We start from the raw sequence: 19204 nt of genomic DNA on the forward strand, positions 1-19204 counted from the left end.
CATGTCGGTCAGAAGTGACATGCCACCTGTCAGCCTGTCAAGTCAAGTCTTCTTCTTGACTCATGGGACTTGTAAGTCCAGTGATTGTTCTGGAGACCTTGGTGGGCAGAGTCTCTACTGGACCCCTTCCAGGGACCTTCTTGGGTAGAACTGTTTCTCTTTGGCCTCTGGTTCTCTCCTGAAAGAAGGCAGAACCTTACTGGAGGCCTCCAGAGTTTCCTCGCTGTTCCCCGTTACTAGAAAGGTTGTGAACCCTTTAGAAATTTCTCATTTTCGGCAAAAAGATGACTGAACAATGTGATCTGATTTTAAGTCTTAAAACTTGATAAAGAAAACCCAGTGAAACAAATGACACAAGACGTTACACTTGTTTGTTTATCAATCAAGGGAGCGGATACAACATTACGTATTTGTCTCCATTCGTTCGTTTCATTCAATGGAGTGACTGTCAGGTGGGGTGTGAGGGCCGCTGCTCTCTTTAAAGAACATCAAGCGAGGTCTTCACTCTCAAAGTCTGATCTTCACCACGCAGGTTCATGCAAGTGTGACAAGCCTCGATCCTAAGATGATGTATGAGGATTTCAGTAAAACAAAAAAAAAAAAAACTTGATTCCCGCCAGGCTGGAAAAGGTGAAGAGTTTGGACCATCCAGCCATCCACTGTAAGGCAGATTATGTACCACTGGAGGAAATTCAGTACCTTTATCATCCTCTGCAGGAGTGGTCGACCAACAAAGATCACTCCAAAAGGAAGGAGTGGAATATTCCAGAAGGTCACAAAGAATCCCAGGGTAACGTCTAAGGATATAAAGACCTCTCTTTCATTAGCTAAAGTCATCGCTCATTAAGCCACCATCAGAGAAGAAAAATGGTGTGCATGGTGGGGCTGGGCTGCTTGTCCTCTGCTTCACCAAGAAGAAAATGAATGCACATTAAATAGTGAGGCTTCATCTGGAGTACTGGGTGGAGTTTTGGTCTCCATAACAGCACTGGAGAAAGTCCAGAGAAGAGCGACTAGGCTGAGTCCAGGGCTACAGGGGATGAGTTATGAGGAAAGATTCAAAGAGCTGAGCCTTTACAGGAGATGAAGAGGAGATCTGAATGAAGTGAATTAGTCCTCAATTACTCCACCCCCACTCTGAGGATCGTCCTCGATCACCCAAACCCCACTCTGAAGATCATCCTCGATTATCCCTCCCCGACTCTGAGGATCGTCCTCGATCACCCAAACCCCACACTGAGGATCATCCTCGATTACCCAACCCCCACTCTGAAGATCGTCCTCGATCACCCAACCCCCGTTTTCAGGATCGTACTCGATTACCCAACCCCCACTCTGAAGATCATCCTCGATCACCCAACCCCCACTCTGAAATTGTCCTCAATCACCCAACCCCCTGTTCTGAGGATCATCCTCAATCACCCAACCCCCATTCTGAGGACCGTCCTCGATTACTCAACCCCCGTTCTGAAGATCGTCTTCGATTACCCAACCCCCGCTCTGAAGATTGTCCTCGATTACCCAACCCCCATTCTAAAGATCATTCTTGATCATCCAACCCCCATTCTAAAGATCATTCTTGATCATCCAACCCCCATTCTAAAGATCTTCCTCGATCACCCAACCCCCACTCTGAAATTGTCCTCAATCACCCAACCCCCATTCTGAGGACCGTCCTCGATTACTCAACCCCCGTTCTGAAGATCGTCTTCGATTACCCAACCCCCGCTCTGAAGATTGTCCTCGATTACCCAACCCCCACTCTGAAGATTGTCCTCAATTACCCAACCCCTGTTCTGAGGATTGTCCTTGATTACCCAAACCCCCACTCTGAAGATCTGAAGATTGTCCTCGGCCACCCAGCCCCCGTTCTGAGGATCGTCCTCGATCACCCCACCTGCACACCATCCAGAAATTGAACCAGGAAGGGGCTTAAGAGACACAAAAAAGGTCGAGACTGTGTTGCGTCGCGAAATGTTTAAGAAGCGCTGAGCTCGCCTGCTCGTCGACATTTCAGGTGTATTCCTTTGGCTGCATTGACTTCTTCCCGTTATGTTAAACCTGCTTGACTCCGAGTATTTTTTTCTTTTTTTTCCTTTACATATCAAATGATTTCCCACAGATGCCGTCCCACGAGGACGTGTTTAGTGGCGGTGCCTTAATTCAAGTGCGCTTCAAGGGGCTGACAAACAAATCATCTCGATTCACCATCGAGCGAGCGAGCGAGCGGCGGGCTTTTGGCTTTTTGTTTCTTTATGAAGTGCACTTTGGTTAATCAGTCAATTAACTGAGAGAGGGAAAAAAAAGAAAAGGAAAACGAGAAGGAGAAGGAGAAGAGTGAGCGGCGCCTGTCACTCGTGATGGCTTCATAGAGCGGGCTGCCGGGGGGCTTCGCTCTCTCCTTGTCTTGTTTTGGTTCCTCACCTCTCACATGTGGCCATACAGCCGTTAATTACCCCTCTCTTTGTGAAGCAGTTGTTTCTGCGGTCTGACGGGGTTCACGAGTTCTTGGCCGGGGCATTGAAACGTAAATGAAGTGGCTTATGCTGTTAGGACCTCGAGCTTTAATAATAAATAATGAAACAAGTGCAGCGAGGAGAATGTGTTGAGCAGATGGAAGAGTACTTTGAGAGGCTGATGAATGAAGAGAACGAGAGAGAGAGAAGAGGTTGGATGATGTGGAGATAGTGAATCAAGGAGGAAGTAAGGACAGCGATGAAGAGGATGAAGAATGGAAAGGCTGTTGGTCCAGATGACATACCTGTGGAAGCATGGAGTTGTTCAGGAGAGATGGCAGTGGAGTTTGTCACCAGATTGTTTAATGGATTCTTGGAAAGTGAGAGGATGCCTGAGGAGTGGAGAAGAAATGTACTGGTGGGCCGATATTTAAGAATAAGTGGGATGTGCAGGACTGTAGTAACTACAGGGGGATAAAACTGATGAGCCACAGCATGAAATTATGGGAAAGAGTAGTGGAAGCTCAGTTAAGAAGTGAGGTGATGGTTAGTGGGCAGCAGGATGGTTTCATGCCAAGAAAGAGCACCACAGATGGGATGCTTGCTCTGAGGGTGTTGATGGAGAAGTAGAGAGAAGGCCAGAAGGAGTTGCATTATGTCTTTGTGAACCTGGAGAAAGCAAATGACAGGGTGACTAGAGAGGAGCTGTGGTATTGTATGAGGAAGTCAGGAGTGGCAGAGAAGTACGTAAGAGTTGTACAGGATATGTACGAGGGAAGTGTAACCGTGGTGAGGTCTGCAGTAGGAGTGATGGAGGTGGGATTACATCAAGGATCGGCTCTGAGCCCTTTCTTATTTGTAATGGTGATGGACAGGTTGACAGATGAGATTAGACAGGAGTCTCTGTGGACTGTGATGTTTGCTGATGACATTGTGATCTGTAGCGATAGTAGGGAGAAGGCTGAGGAGACCCTAGAGAGGTGGAGATATGAGAGGAGAGGAATGAAGGTCAGTAGGACCACCGAGACAGAACATATGTGTGTGACTGAGAGGGAGGTCAGTGGAATGGTGAGGATGCAAGGAGTAGAGGTGGTGAAGGTGGATGAGTTTAAATACTTGGGATCAACAGTACAGAGTAACGGGGATTGTGGAAGAGAAGTGAAGAAGTGAGACTGCAGGCAGGGTGGAGTGGGTGGAGAAGAGTGTCAGGAGTGATTTGTGACAGACGGGTATCAGCAAGAGTGAAAGGGAAGGTCTACAGGACGGTAGTGAGACCAGCTATGTTATATGGGCTGGAGACGGTGGCACAGGAGACAGAGCTGGAGGTGGCAGAGTTAAAGATGGGTGTGACGAGGATGGACAGGATTAGAAATGAGGACATTAGAGGGTCAGCTCAGATGGGACAGTTGGGAGACAAAGTCAGAGAGGCGAGATTGCGTTGGTGTGGACATGTGCAGAGGAGAGATGAGGGGTATATTGGGAGAAGCAGGGCTGTTCTTAGGTTTTTGGGGGCCCTAGGCAAAGATACCTGTTGGGACCTTGCTGTTTCTATCCATATGAATGTATGATAATTATTTTATCCGTATAAATGTGTAACAATTAGTGAGGTAAAGCTTATCATTTTATGATTATACTGTATATTATATATACCAGATTTGAGAGGAACATGTCAAAGGAACCTACTGACTAAAGCTAACGTAGCATGTAAATCAAACAAATAATGTAAAAATACCTTGCGTACTTTCATTTTTGCAAAGTCTTTGATTAATAATAAATAATAATAAGTTACATTAGGTGTGAATAATCCGAGGGAGTCGATGACTTCGTGCTCAACTGATATTAATGCTAAGCCATTATAATTGATCTGATGTGCAGACGCCCTGGCAGGTGAGGAGCAGGATCTGCCCTCCCATTGGGGCCACACCCACTACCCCAGGACCCACCGTCACCGTCGATGCCGCCTGTTGTGGACGAAGACTTCAGACAAGACAGCAGGTGTGGTCATATAGCAGATTTATTTTGCAGCATCACAGTGAGCAGAGTTTCAGAAAAGCAGGCAATCAATATTACATGACAGCATCAGGGCTCTTCTGAACCCCGTCTGTTGGGTGGGGCAAAGTTTTTTTACCCTAGAATGCGTGATTTAATATCATTATGAAATGCAACAGTCGACACTTTTATTTTACACAATCCTTGAGCCCTTTCAACACCCCTTGTGCAACTTGATTTCTTGGCCCCTTTGTTATGGCATTTCATGTGTGGAATGCTTAGACTTTGAGTCCTTTGGACAAATATTTTTCTGTTTGCTCAGCAAAGCATGCTTTTAAATCTTACTTCTGCTTAACTTCTTAGACAAGGATTAGTACAAGGGAACAAAGAGAACATTCATCTTTCACATTGTCGTCACTCTTTCCTCTCTGCTCAGATGTAACCATACTGATAATTCTCACACTGAAAATTTGTACTTCTGAAATATGGACCTGTAAGTTGTATTGGCTAAAAAAAAAAAAGGCTGGGCGGGGCCTTTTGGCAGTGGGGGCCCTAGGTGGTCTCCTACTTTGCCTATGCCTAAGAACGGACCCTGGGAGAAGGGTGCTAAGGATAGAGCTGCCAGGGAAGAGGAAAAGAGGAAGGCCTTAGAGAAGGTTTATGGATGTGGTGAGAGGGGACATGCAGGTGATGGGTGTAACAGAACAAGATGATGAGGACAAGATATGGAAGAAGATGATCCGCTGTGGTGACCCCTAACGGGAGCAGCCAGAAGAAGAAGAAGAAGAGTCTTAATCCTAGTCAACTTAGAAAGTAAAGACTTACTCACCAACCATGCTGGCTCAGGGAGAGTACAGAGGAGATGTTTTGTGGAAAATAGGCAGCGAACGGAATGAAACTTTACAAAAGGACCAGTATGAATCCGGTGAGAATCTGCCCATAAAACATAAAAAGCACGAGCGAGGCAGGGGACGTAGTAAAAGCAACAAAGCAAAACAGAGCAAAAAGACACCGGTGAGAAGCGCACAGCGTACTCTCATCTAGAACTGGAAAGTGACATCTTCAGAGGCATAACCAGAAGTGACGTCTTTGGGCCCTGAATCATAAATGACGTATTCAGGGGGCGAAACCGGAAGTGATGTCTTTGGGAACAAAATCAGAAGTGACGTCTTTGGGCCCGGAACCATAAGTGACAGATACAGGGGGTGAAAACCGGAAAGTGATGTTTTCAGGATTGTAACCAGAAGTGACGTCATCCGGAACTGGAAGTGATATCTTCCATGTGTTTTTGGGGTCGTCACCAGAAGTAACATCATCAGGCCCGAAACTGGAATTGTTGTCATCGGGACCAGATGGGCTTTCCCATAAGCGTTCTGCAGTGGAAAGAGAACGGATCAGCGCACTCCACCACCTTCTGGTTTGGCGTGGAATTACCCTCATTCAGGCCCTTGAGCTGCCTCCCATGTGCACGTGTGAGACACAATACATAAATAAAAATAAACTTAAGTACATCGGGTGGACGCATTGAATTACATGACAGCAGTGGGCAGAAAAGACCCCCAGAGGCACTTCTTAGCACACCATGGTGGAATGAGCCTGTGGCTAAAACTGCTACCAGAGAGTACGCCTCCAGGAGAGGATTTTTCATGATGGCATACAATTTTGCCACCATCTTCCTTTCCACTACAGCGTCCAGCATGTCCAGGGCTCACCCCGTGATGGCACTGGCTTTCCTGATAAGTTTGTTCAGGTATTGTGATATTTTTGAGCTCAGATTGCTTCCCCAGGAGACCACCACACTGGCTACTATGGACTGGTAGAACTATTAAAAAATGATTTATATAAGAAGATCACCGGCCAACACACATTTTGATGCTTCAATGATAGACCCGTTTCTGGGTCTATTTGACCGACTGATTCCAAAAATGGACTCCGGTTTTCCCCTATCAGCTCCAGTTTTTGAGATTACAGAACATACAGTATGACATATACCACTCTTCACATGGCATGCGCATAAAAAAAAATCAGGATATTTTAATGCAGTGTTTAAATGAATATCTTTTAAGCATGAAGGAAATATCTTCTTATACAGTCATACGAACAAGTCTGGGTACCCCTCTTAATTCTTTGGATTTTTGTTTCTCATTGGCTGAACTTCCTTTTAATATCTGACTTGCCTTATGGACACAGTAGGATTTCAGCAGTGACATTAAGTTTATTGGATTAACAGAAAATATTCATCATAACAAAATTAGACAGGTGCATAAATGTGGGCCCCCCAACAGAGATATGACATCAATACTTAGTTGAGCCTCCTTTTGGCCTCTAGACGCTGTCCTCCTATAGCCTCTGATGAGTGTCTGATTCCAGATGGAGGTATTGTTCACCATTCTTCATACAAAATCTCTCCAGTTCAGTTCAATTTGATGGACAGCCTGCTTCAAATCATCCCATAGATTGTTGATGATATTCAAGTCAGGGGACTGTGACGGCCATTCCAGAACATTGCACTTCTCCCTCTGCATGAATGCCTTTGTAGATTTCCAACTGTGTTTTGGATCATTGTCTTGTTGGAATATCCAACCCCTGCGTAACTTCAACTTTGTGACTGATGCTTGAACATTATTCTGAAGAACTGGTTGATCTTGGGTTGAATTCATCCGACCCTCGACTTTAACAAGGGCCCCAGTCCCTGAACTAGCCCCACAGCCCCACAGCATGATGGAACCTCCACCAAATTTGACAGTAGGTAGCAGCTGTTTGTCTTGGAATGCGGTGTTCTTCTTCTGCCATGCAAAGAGCTTTTTGTTCTGACCAGATAACTCCATTTTTGTCTCATCAGTCCAAAGCACTTTGTTTCAAAATGAATCTGGCTTGTCTAAATGAGCATTGGCATACAGAAAGGGCTTCTTGCTCATCACCCTGCCATACAGATGTTCTTTGTGCAAATTGTGCTGAATTGTAGAACGATGTACAGATACACCATCTGCAGTCAGATGTTCTCGCAGGTCTTTGGAGGTGATCTGTGGGTTGTCTGTCACCATTCTCACAATCCTGCTCATATGCCGCTCCTGTATTTGTCTTGGCCTGCCAGACCTGCTGGTTTAACAGCAACTGTGCCTGTGGCCTTCCATTTCCTGATTCCAGCTTTCCCAGAATGCACCTTGAAGATTCTGATGCCAAGTGGAAAAAGGTCTTATGGTCAGATGAGACCAAAATCAAACTATTTGTCCTCAATACCAAACGGTACAGCAATGCAGCTCACCATCCACAACACACCATACCTACAGTAAAGCATGGAGGGGGCAGCATCCTGTTGTGGGGGGCCTGTGGCTCTCGTTAGGGTAGAAGGAAAAATGGATGCGGCAAAATACCATCAAATTCTGGAGGAAAACCTGCTACCCTCTACCAGAAAGTTGAAGATGGGCAGAATGTTCACTTTTAAACATGATGACGACCCGAAGCACACAGCAAAATGGACCACACAGTGGCTGAAGGAGAAAAAAGGGAATGTCCTGGTGTGGCCAGTCAGAGCCCAGACCTAAATCACATTGGAAAGACTTGAAGATAGCAGACCAGCAACGCTCACCATCCAATGTGACCGAACTTGAACAGTTCAACTGTAAAGAAGAGTGGGGGGCAAATATTGAGTGGGCTCAATCTAGGTGTGCAAAGCTGATAGAGAAGAATCAACAGACTCAAGGCTGTCATTAAAGCAAAAGGGGGGTCAACACGATGACATTGACATTTGGGGGGCTGATCCTTTATTCATCTCAGTAGTTCTTGTTTTTGATTTTTTATCATTCTTCTGAACTGTAGCTGTGATTTCTTTCACTTGGATGTTAGAGGTGGCATTGAGGGAAGAAATATTAGTTTGTGTGTTTACATTTAAGGCTGTAAAGCAAAAAAAATGGGAATATTTCGAAGGGGGAGATTCTTTTTTATACCCACTGTATATACAGTACCACGTCATCTGCATATAGAGAAAAAATCTGTTCACTTTTTGCTAACAAATTATTAACAATTACTTCCTGAAACGTCAGCTTTAAATGTCAACGGGAAAGAGCTCATTCGACAATAATGTGATTTTGAATTGAAGACAGGATTCTTGACCAATGAATGAGTGGGATAGGCAGGTCTTCAATTCAAATGCACAGTATTGTGGGAAGGACCTCTGTAGTTTTCTACTTTTCTTGCTTTTAGGTGATGCCCCCCTAATCTTTGTTAGATTTTGCATTGTCAAGAGTGTCAATGATTGTGTGATTTTGGGTGACTAGTTCTCAGAAAAGCTGAAAACGAGGCGGCAAATCAAGATGGTCTTTTAACCTTCCTGAGAAACTTGGAAAATCACAAGATAAATAAATGCAAAGACGTCACACGGCTGAAGACAAGGACCTGGGAAATCAAAACAGAGCCTCACCGCACGGGATTGCCAATTAATGCACTTAGAATATTGTCATAATATGCCGAAATGAATTTCAGGTGTGCGTATGAAAGAGCGTTCATCTGTCATGCATTATTCAGGATTATTCCAGCAGAATATTCAGATATTCCGTAATCATGAATTAATGAGGGGCGGAAAATTCACAGCGGCAGCTTCATGACAGTTCTAAGAGATGAGCGCTGAGTCTTTGATCATTTAGTTGTCTTATTTTAATAATTTATTGGACCAAATTGTGTCTCCATCGTCATTTCGATTAATTACACCCGCACACCTTGGCAGAGTAAATTGTCAAAAATATTCCTTTTATATTCTCTTGCTGGCACCTGCTGCTGTTCGGACAAAAAATAAAGTAGAAAATAAAGTGGCAAGAATAGCAGACCGGAAGATCAGCGCAAAATGTAAGACAGGCAGGAAAATCAAAAGAGCCAAAACATAACGCTGAAAAGGTCCGCCAGAAATCGTAGCCAAAAGAACGGAAACTGGAATTAGAAAAAACGGAGAAACCGATGGCATCAAATCTGGGAAAGTTTGTAAAGAGCAGCCTGTGATATTGACTGCCGGCTTTTAAAGTGTCTCGCCAGTGTTGTCACGGGGGTCCGAGGTATCAGCAAGTGGACATTACGTCTCTAACAACTCAACTCCAACATGGTGGCACCCCTGGAACAACACCAGGTGACACAGTAGACACATAGAGAGAGAAAGAGAGAGGCAAGGCACTATATGACAGGTAAATAAAAAATACAGAAAATAATCACTACAGTGATAGACAGGAAAGGTGCTATATAACAGATAGATCGCTAGGGCAGACTGTATATAACAGACAGGGAGATGTATTATATAGTAACTAGATAGAAAAGGCACTGCGTACAGTAATAACTACATAGATAGGCAGGAAAGGCACCCCAATAGACAAAAGTAAAAGACATGAGAGATATGACAGGCAATATGTAAATGACACTCAGGCGAGAAAGCCAACGTAAAGGGAAATGCCAGGCACGTCATTAAAAGACTCAAAGACAGATAAACAGAGAGAAGAAAAGGCCCTGTGAGCACAGCTGGTATAACCAGGGAGGGGGACAAGGAAGAAACTCTGGGAACAAAGTAAGGAGAACGGGGAGCAGTGCTTTGAAACTGGAAAATTTAGGACACTTGGGGTCACCCATTTATTCTGCAATGTACTGGATCACCAATGTGGCACTCATCAGACCGATGCCATACTAATCAAATGGATTTTTTTTCTGCAGACTTCGACCAAGCCTTCCATCCATACACTTTCAACACTTCATATCCTATTACAGGTCAAGAAGGATCCTCCTGGGGGGTTGGGGGGCACCAGGCAGGACCTCCCATTAAACAGCACTCTGGCCTGCCTGATGCCAGTTGTCTCTGGGGCTAAAAATGGAGCAGTTGATTTATTACAGGGTAGCAAATAATCATTAAGGCGAAGCAGTGGAGAAAGCAAAGCAGCCATGGACTGGACAACCAGCTGAATTCAAACTTCTGCTTTTTTACTTTATCTATCTATCTATCTATCTATCTATCTATCTATCTATCTATCTATCTATCTATCTATCTATCTATCTATCTATCTATCTATCTATCTATCTATCTATCTATCATTATATAGTGCCTTTCATATCTATCTATCTATCTATCTATCTATCTATCTATCTATCTATCTATCTATCTATCTATCTATCTATCTATCTATCTATCTATCTATCTATCTATCTATCTATCTATCTATCTATCATTATATAGTGCCTTTCATATCTATCTATCTATCTATCTATCTATCTATCTATCTATCTATCTATCTATCTATCTATCTATCTATCTATCTATCTATCTATCTATCTATTAAACAGTGCCTTTCATATCTATCTATCTATTATATAGTGCCTTTCATCTATTTATTTATCTTTCTGTAGTATAGTACCTTTCACATCTATATTTGTCTATGTATCTTTGTATTGATTATATAGTCCCTTTTCAATCCGCACATATATCTATCTGTTATATAATGCCTTTCACCTGTATTTGTGTATGTCATCTGCCTTTACTATCAATGTATTAAGTAGTGCCTGGCATTTCTATTTATTTGTTATATAAATATATTAATCCATGACATACTACTTATTATCTTTCTCTGTAATTATTATATAGTGCATTTTCAGTCTAGCTGTTATAATATATCGCCTTTCATATCTATCTATAATATAATGCCTCTCATATCTATCTATCCATTATTTAGTATTCTTCTCATCTATCTATCTATCTATCTATCTATCTATCTATCTATCTATCTATCTATCTATCTATCTATCTATCTATCTATTAAACAGTGCCTTTCTTATCTATCTATCTATCTATCTATCTATCTATCTATCTATCTATCTATCTATCTATCTATCTATCTATCTATCTATTATATAGTACCTTTAAGTTCTGTATTTGTCTGTGGATCTATGTATTGATTATATAATACCTTTCACCTCTATCTGTGTATGTTATCTGCCTTTACTATCAATGTATTAAGTAGTGCCTGGCATTTCTATTTATTTGTTATATAAATATATTAATCTATGACATACTACCTTTCCTACTTATTATTTTTCTATGTAATTATTATATAGTGCATTTTCAGTCTAGCTGTTATAATATATCGCCTTTCATATCTACCTATAATATAGTGCCTCTCATATCTATTTATCCATTATTTAGTATTCTTCTCATCTATCTATCTATCTATCTATCTATCTATCTATCTATCTATCTATCTATCTATCTATCTATCTATCTATCTATCTATCTATTATATAGTGCCTTTAAGTTCTGTATTTGTCTGTGGATCTATGTATTGATTATATAGCGCCTTTTCCATCTACCTACTGTATGTATCTATCTGTTATATAGTGCCTTTTACCTCTATCCATGTATATGTCATTGGTAACAGATGGTGACGTTTATTTATTTATTTATTTTCTCATCTGTCAGTACATTCCGGTGTTGTTTAAGCGCCATAGACATTGTGTATGCACTTCCCTCAGGTTTTTCTCTAGACCCCTTTGCCCTCATTTGCCAGGTAAGCCCACCTAACGCTGTGTTCTTTCATGTTTTCAGTCACATGACACGTGTTGCTTTCATTTTTTTGATTGCGCCTCCCCCCTGTACTAAATGTAGGGTGTCTTCTTCTTCTTAATTCTCCAAGCCCTTTCACTCAGCCGAGTATGGGGGTCACTGCCTCATTCACTTTGATGGTCTGCCCATCACGAGTGCCTAGTCATACAGTTTGTGGGTTTGTGTATTAGATTTCTTTTTTTTATTTGCTTCCTGAATTTTGTAATAAACCAAATCCTGTCATATTGTATAACTTTATTTCAGTTCCTCACTCCACTGCCTCTCATAATGAAATTCCGAGTAATGTGAAAGCCGGTCACTACAGTCCAGTTTTTTACTTGCTGGACAATGGTAAGGATGACGCCATCAGATGAGTACATGTCTCCAAAGGTGGATGGAGGTTGAGATGTTCTGCATGACCATTGTTTCTACGTCATCAGCCATCCGTGTTACTGACATTTCTCCTTCCATGTGACAAGCATACCCACACATTTTTACCCCATGCTTGCCTAATCATTGGACAAATATGGTTACTCGTGAGTTAATGCACCAAAAGGCATAAGAGAACAAGCTTGCATCAGCCAATCAAATAAAGTCACTTGTAGGCAGAGGATTTTCAAGATGTCCGATTCATGACAAGTTCAGTTGTAGTAAAAGGCGGTTTTGCAGCTTTACATTTGCTGAGTCACTTTTGATTGATGTGTCCAGCAGGAAAAAATCCCTGTCATGGACGAATAACGAAAAATGAATAGAAAATAATGAAAGAAACGGGCCAGACAGAGTTAAAGCCATCTGAGGTCAAAACCTGAGGAGAGCCTTGCGGCCTGTGATGAGACGCACAAGGTCAGTAAGTGGACCTCGTACTTCCAATTACCAGATCAATGGGAGTCTCACAGATTAAGTGGTCTGCTTTAGAGCGCTCCTCGATATAACCGTCTGTTGGATCGATAAACTGGAAATGAGCCACAAAATGAACATCTAAAGGTGTAATCAATGACAACGAACAGAAAAGGGACGAAAGTAACTAGTCACACGTCATTAGCCTGCTTTTAGTAAATGACTGTGGTGGATCATCAGAGAGGCCACTCACAATTGGGAGTAGAAGGAAATTCACATACAAAAGGACAAGGGAATGAATTTGTGAATGGGGAATGAAGCAATCAGTGGGGTACAAATAACTCTTTTGAGTTGTAACAGGCTGATTTCAACACCATGAAAGCAATGCCGGCGGACAGACGAAACACAAAATGCAATCCAAAGTTGTAGTAAGTGATCTTAAAAAATGATGGTGATGAAACTTTCCTTAGATCGCTAATACCATTCGCAAAGATTGTTTGAACTTGTAGACCTGGAATTAAGCAATCAGGTACAAAACTAACTCAATGAGTATCATCAGGCTGACATCGACACCACGAAAGCAACATGTCCCAATGGTTAAAATATCTCATAATAAGTAGGATCTAAGCAGAGAAGTCCTGACTGCCTGATGAACCTCTTTAAATAATTAATGCCATTCGCAAAGATCTTAGTAGTTTGTCAAGAAAATGAGAGAATCGACCGGTGAGCTGGGAAATGAAGCAATCAGGGGGACACAACTAACTCTTTGACTCTTAACAGACTGACATCAATACCATGAAAATATCACGGTCAGATCATCAAAAAACACAAACAAAATGCAGCCAAAGGTTTTAGTAAATAGACTCGAAAAAGAGAAGTCCTGTCTCCCCGATGAATCTTGGTCTAAATCACTAATACCGTTCAGAAAGAAAGAATCTTTTTAAAAATTAAGAAAATTAATTTGCTATGGGAAATTGAAGTAATTGAAAGACACAACTAAATCTTTGACTCTTAGGCTGACGTCAATACCGTGAAAGCAAACGCGGTCAGATTATCAAAAACACAAATCACAACCAAAGCTTTTAGTAAGTAGACTCAAAAAAGGGAAGTGTAGACTGCCTAATTAATCTTTCTTTAAATCACCAATACCATTCAGAAAAATAGATGAATATTTTGAAAAATTGAAAGAACCAAATTGTGGATGGGAATTGAAGAAATCTGTGGGACACAGCTGACTCTTTGAGTCTTAACAGGTTGATGTCAACACCTTAAAAGCAACACAGTGGAAATATCAAAATGCAATCAAAATTTGTGTATTTAGAGTAAAAAAAAGAAGTCCTGACCGCGCGATGAAACTTTCTTTACATCACTAATACCATTTGCACAGATCGTTTGAAAAAATGAGGGGATGAATTTGTAGACCTGAAATTAAGTAATTAGGTACAAAACTAACTCAATGAGTATCATCAGGCTGACATCGACACCACGAAAGCAACATGTCCCGATGCTTAAAATATCTCAAAATAAGTAGGATCTAAACAGAGAAGTCCTGACTGCCCAATGAACCTTTCTCTAAATCATGAATGCCATTCGCAAAGATCTTAATAGTTTGTTTAGAAAATGAGAGAATCAACTGGTGGGCCGGGAAATTAAGCAATCAGAGGGACACAACTAACTCTTTGACTCTTAAAAGGCTGACGTCAATACCATGAAAACAACACAGCCAGATCATCAAAAAAAACATAATGCAGCCAAAAGTTTAAGTAAGTAGACTCGAAAAAGAGAAGTCCTGTCTCCCCGATGAACCTTGGTCTAAATCACTAATACTGTTCAGAAAGATAGCAGAATACTTTTAAAAATTAAGGAAATGACTTTGTTATCAGAAATTGAAGTAATTGGAGGACACAACTAAATCTTTGACTCTGAACAGGCTGACGTCAATACCGTGAAAGCAACGCGGTCATATTATCAAAAACACAAATTGCAACCGAAGCTTTTAGTAAATACACTCGAAAAAAGGGAAATCCAGACTGCCTAATTAATCTTTCTTTAAATCACCAATACCATTCAGAAAAATAGACGAATATTTTGAAAAATTGAAAGAACCAAATTGTGGATGGGAATTGAAGAAATCTGTGGGACACAGCTGACTCATTGAGTCTTAACAGGTTGATGTCAACACCTTAAAAGCAACACAGTGGAATCATCAAAATGCAACCAAAATTTGTGTATTTAGACTAAAAAAAAAAGAAGTCCTGACCGCGCGATGAAACCTTCTTTACAACGCTAATACCATTTGCACAGATCGTTTGAAAAAATGAGGGGATGAATTTGTAGACCTGAAATTAAGTAATTAGGTACAAAACTAACTCAAGGATTATCATCAGGCTGACATCGACACCACAAAAGCAACATGTCCTGATGCTTAAAATATCTCAAAATAAGTAGGATCTAAACAGAGAAGTCCTGACGGCCCGATGAACCTTTCACTAAATCATGAATGCCATTCGCAAAGATCTTAATAGTTTGTTTAGAAAATGAGAGAATCAACTGGTGGGCTGGGAAATTAAGCAATCAGGGGGACACAACTAACTGTTTGACTTTTAAAAGGTTGACATCAATACCATGAAAACAACACAGCAAGATCATCAAAAAACACAAAATGCAGCCAAAAGTTTTAGTAAGTAGACTCGAAAAAGAGAAGTCCTGTCTCCCCGATGAACCTTGGTCTAAATCACTAATACCGTTCAGAAAGAGAGTAGAATCTTTTTAAAAATTAAGAAAATTAATTTGTCATGAGAAATTGAAGTAATTGGAGGACACAACTAAATCTTTGACTCTTAACAGGCTGATGTCAATACTGTGAAAGCAACGCGGTCATATTATCAAAAACACAAATTGTAACCGAAACTTTTAGTAAGTACACTCGAAAAAAGGGAAATCCAGACTGCCTAATTAATCTTTCTTTAAATCACCAATACCATTCAGAAAAATAGACGAATATTTTGAAAAATTGAAAGAACCAAATTGTGGATGGGAATTGAAGAAATCTGTGGGACACAACTGACTCTTTGAGTCTTAACAGGTTGACGTCAACACCTTAAAAGCAATACAGTGGAATCATCAAACTTTGTGTACTTAGACTGCAAAAGAGAAGTCCTGTCTGTGTTATCAAACTTTTTTTAAATCGCTAATACCATTCATAAACATTTTTTGGGAAATGAGGGGATAAATCTGGAGTCCAGAAATGAAGGAATCAGAGGCAAAACTAATAACGAGTATTACCAGGCTGATCTTGATACCATGAAAGCAACATGATGTGATAGTCAAAATATCCCAAACTCAAAGTAAGTAGAATTAACACAGATAAGTCCTGACTGCCTGATGAACCTTTCTCTAAATCGTTAAAGTTGTTTGCAAAGATTTTTAAAGTTTCTTTGGAAAATTAGAGAAAGAGCCTGTGGACTGTGAAATGAAGCAATCAAGGGACACAAGTAACTCTTTAAGACTGACGTAGATACCATGAAAACAACACAGTCAGATCACCGAAATACAAAACAAAACCAAAACGTGTAGTACATAGACTTGAAAAAGGGAAGTCCTGTCTCCCCGATGAACCTTGATCTAAATCACTGATACAGTTCAGAAAGATAGAATATTTTTAGAAACTGAGAGAATCAAATTTTGGAGGGGAAATGAAGCAATCGGCGGGTCCAACTAACTTACTGAATCTCAACAGGCCGACGTCAATACCATCAAAGCAACACGGTCAGATCGCTGAAACACAAAACGCAAGAAAACTTGAGAAAGGGAAGTCCTGACTACCCGATGAACTTTTGGTGTAAATTGCCAATACCATTCAGAAAGAAAGCAGAACAGCTTTAAAAAATTATTTGAATGAATTTGTGGATGCGGAAAATGAAGGAATTAGGGGGCACGACTAAATCTTTGTCTCTTAACAGGCTGACGTCAATACTGTGAAAGCAACGCAGTCAGATCGTCGAAACATGGAACACAACCGAAGCGTAGAGTAAGTAGACTCAAAAAAGGGAAGTCCTGATTGCCCAATGGTCCTCTCTCTGAACCGCTAATATTATTCACAAAGATCTTAGAAATGTGTTTGGAAAATAGGAGAATGACTTTATCGTCTGTTCAATTGAGTAATCAGAGGTACACAAATAAATCTTTGAGAATCAACAGACAAATGTCGATACCATGTAGGCAACAAATTCTGGTTGTGAAAATGAAAATTGAACCCATGAGTAGAATCGAAAAAGAGAAGTTCTGACTGTGTGATGAATATTTCTCTAAATTTCTCCCACCATTCCTAACAACAGAATTAGTTTGGAAAATTTGTGGAAGGGAAGATGAATGTTAATCAGGCGGAGAACAACTGACTCTTTGATTCTTAACAGTTATCTCAGTCCTTATTGTAATGAAATCTTCCAAACTCCACAAGTTCAATTAAACAGGAATTTGAAATGTAAAAATTTTAGATTTTTGTCGTCACGGACCTCACTGGCGGGGCTACAGCTCTGAAGATCATTGTTGGGTTCCGTAAAGTGCTCGCTTTTGCAACGTTTTTGTTGTTGTTTTCTTGGTAAGCCAGAAGGGTGGGCTTTGAATTTCCACCTTAGAACCAGACCTCCATTGTGAGTTTCAAGTTCTGGAACAGGCTAATGTGTTTTTTATTTTACGGTTTTGTTTTCATTTTGAAATTTGATCAAGTTTTGTATTCATATTTAAGTTTTAAATTTTGCATTTGGTTATAAGCGCCAGGATTTTGTACTCTTTGTTTAGTAATGATGCCTGTTGCCACCATATGACTTCCAAAGGTCACGCGGTGTGACATCAGCAGGTCATCTGCATTTAAAATAGACAGCTTGCAGTTGTCCGAGTTTGCGGATAATAAATCAAACGTTTCCTCGAGTGTTTGCGTCGTCAAAAGATCAAAATTTAAATTGACTTTAGCTGTGTTCTGCATTTTGGTAAGCAGAGGATATTTAATGAAGTTGATCAGAATAAATAAAAAAACGATAAAGTGTCAGGACGTAATGAAAATTCAAAAACCGGTAAATTATTTGTACACTCAAGTCGTTAAGTCAAAAATTCACACGTCAAACCAACAGCACCAATAAAAGATTTACATTTTAAGCACAAAGAAAAAAGCACGTAAGGTTTATCCGTGAACTTGGAGAGTGAAGTCCCATCCTGTTGATCCCGGCATGAATTAGTGTTAGGGTCAAGCAATGGGATACAAAATGGTGTCACGTGCGATATAACAAAATGGCGGCGGAAACGGTCCAAAATAAAATTTCATACTTTAAACCAGCGGTTCTCAAACTGTGGGGCGCGCCCCCCTAGGGTAACAAAAAAGGGGGCGCGAATGTTGCCATACGTGGCGTAATTTCGCTATTTGTAGGGAAATTTTAAACTTGTAGCGGTGTATTGGCAGCAAAAAATATAGGAATAAATTTTATTAGGGTTTCAAAAAAACGTTAGGGGAGCGCGATTAAAACTGCAATGAAAACTCGGGTCTCAAGTTGAAAAACGCTGCTCTAAACTAAGCTCTGTAGCAATAATATAACAAAATAATGATTTCATGACCTAAAACATCCTACATATTATTTTCTTTTGACATAATTTAACCCAATAAGTAGAGCAAAAAATAATTATTTTTCTACGGGAAACACGGTGATAACGCGCAGTACGCTGTTAAAGTTGCTAGCAACGTGTGTTCTTGCTGACAACATGGCAGCTCCCTTTAAATCATGAGGAAAATTTTCAGCCCCCATATAAAATGACTGTCGTGTTTCAGCCAGCAGGGAAATCCGTTCAAATATTAAACCAAAAGAGCGGCGTGACGTGAAGTTCCAACTAAATTCCAAGCTGAAAAACCTCTTGCTTACAGGTGATGGTGGACGCCCGGCTGATACGGGAATGCAAGTGCCGCATGTGACTGTGCCCACCAAAGCATCTGCTTGCAACGTCTGCACGTTTTTTTGGTTGGTTTGTTTGTTTGTTTGCATACTTTCTGTATTTCCAATTTCTTTTCTTCCTGCTTGCTTTTCACTTTTGTTTTTGTGATTAACTACTTCCTTCTTTCCTTTTCCTGTTGTTTCAGTTAAAGGACCAAGAAAGTTAAGTCTGCCGACAGATCTTAAGACTGATCTTGGTACGGTAGGCGAAAAGCCAGCAGCTTTTTTGGTTTTGCCTGTTTGACATTTATTTATTTATTTATTTATTTTTAATTTTTTTGTCCTGTTATTGTTTTCAGTTCTCTTTCTTGGTTTTCGATTGGTTGTTTCCCATCACACAGGACGTTCATTTCCGTTTGGCCTCGTTCACGCTCAGCTCG

General features: G+C 40.8%; 1 protein-coding gene across 4 annotated transcripts in view; it reads left to right on the forward strand.

Annotated features, from left to right (window-relative positions):
* Window positions 1–19204, forward strand: part of stxbp5l (syntaxin binding protein 5L) — a 553303-nt gene that overhangs the window by 404219 nt on the left and 129880 nt on the right. For 2 of the 4 annotated variants that reach the window (XM_051926381.1, XM_051926380.1), the window contains exons 21-22: window positions 12274–12360; window positions 18971–19021. The exons of the other annotated variants lie outside the window; for them this stretch is intronic. In XM_051926381.1, coding sequence (XP_051782341.1) covers window positions 12274–12360; window positions 18971–19021 — 138 coding nt within the window. The remainder of the gene's footprint in view (window positions 1–12273; window positions 12361–18970; window positions 19022–19204) is intronic. 4 annotated transcript variants of the gene reach the window in all.

This window comes from Erpetoichthys calabaricus, chromosome 4 (assembly GCF_900747795.2).
Source record: "Erpetoichthys calabaricus chromosome 4, fErpCal1.3, whole genome shotgun sequence".
NCBI classification, from domain to species: domain Eukaryota; kingdom Metazoa; phylum Chordata; class Cladistia; order Polypteriformes; family Polypteridae; genus Erpetoichthys; species Erpetoichthys calabaricus.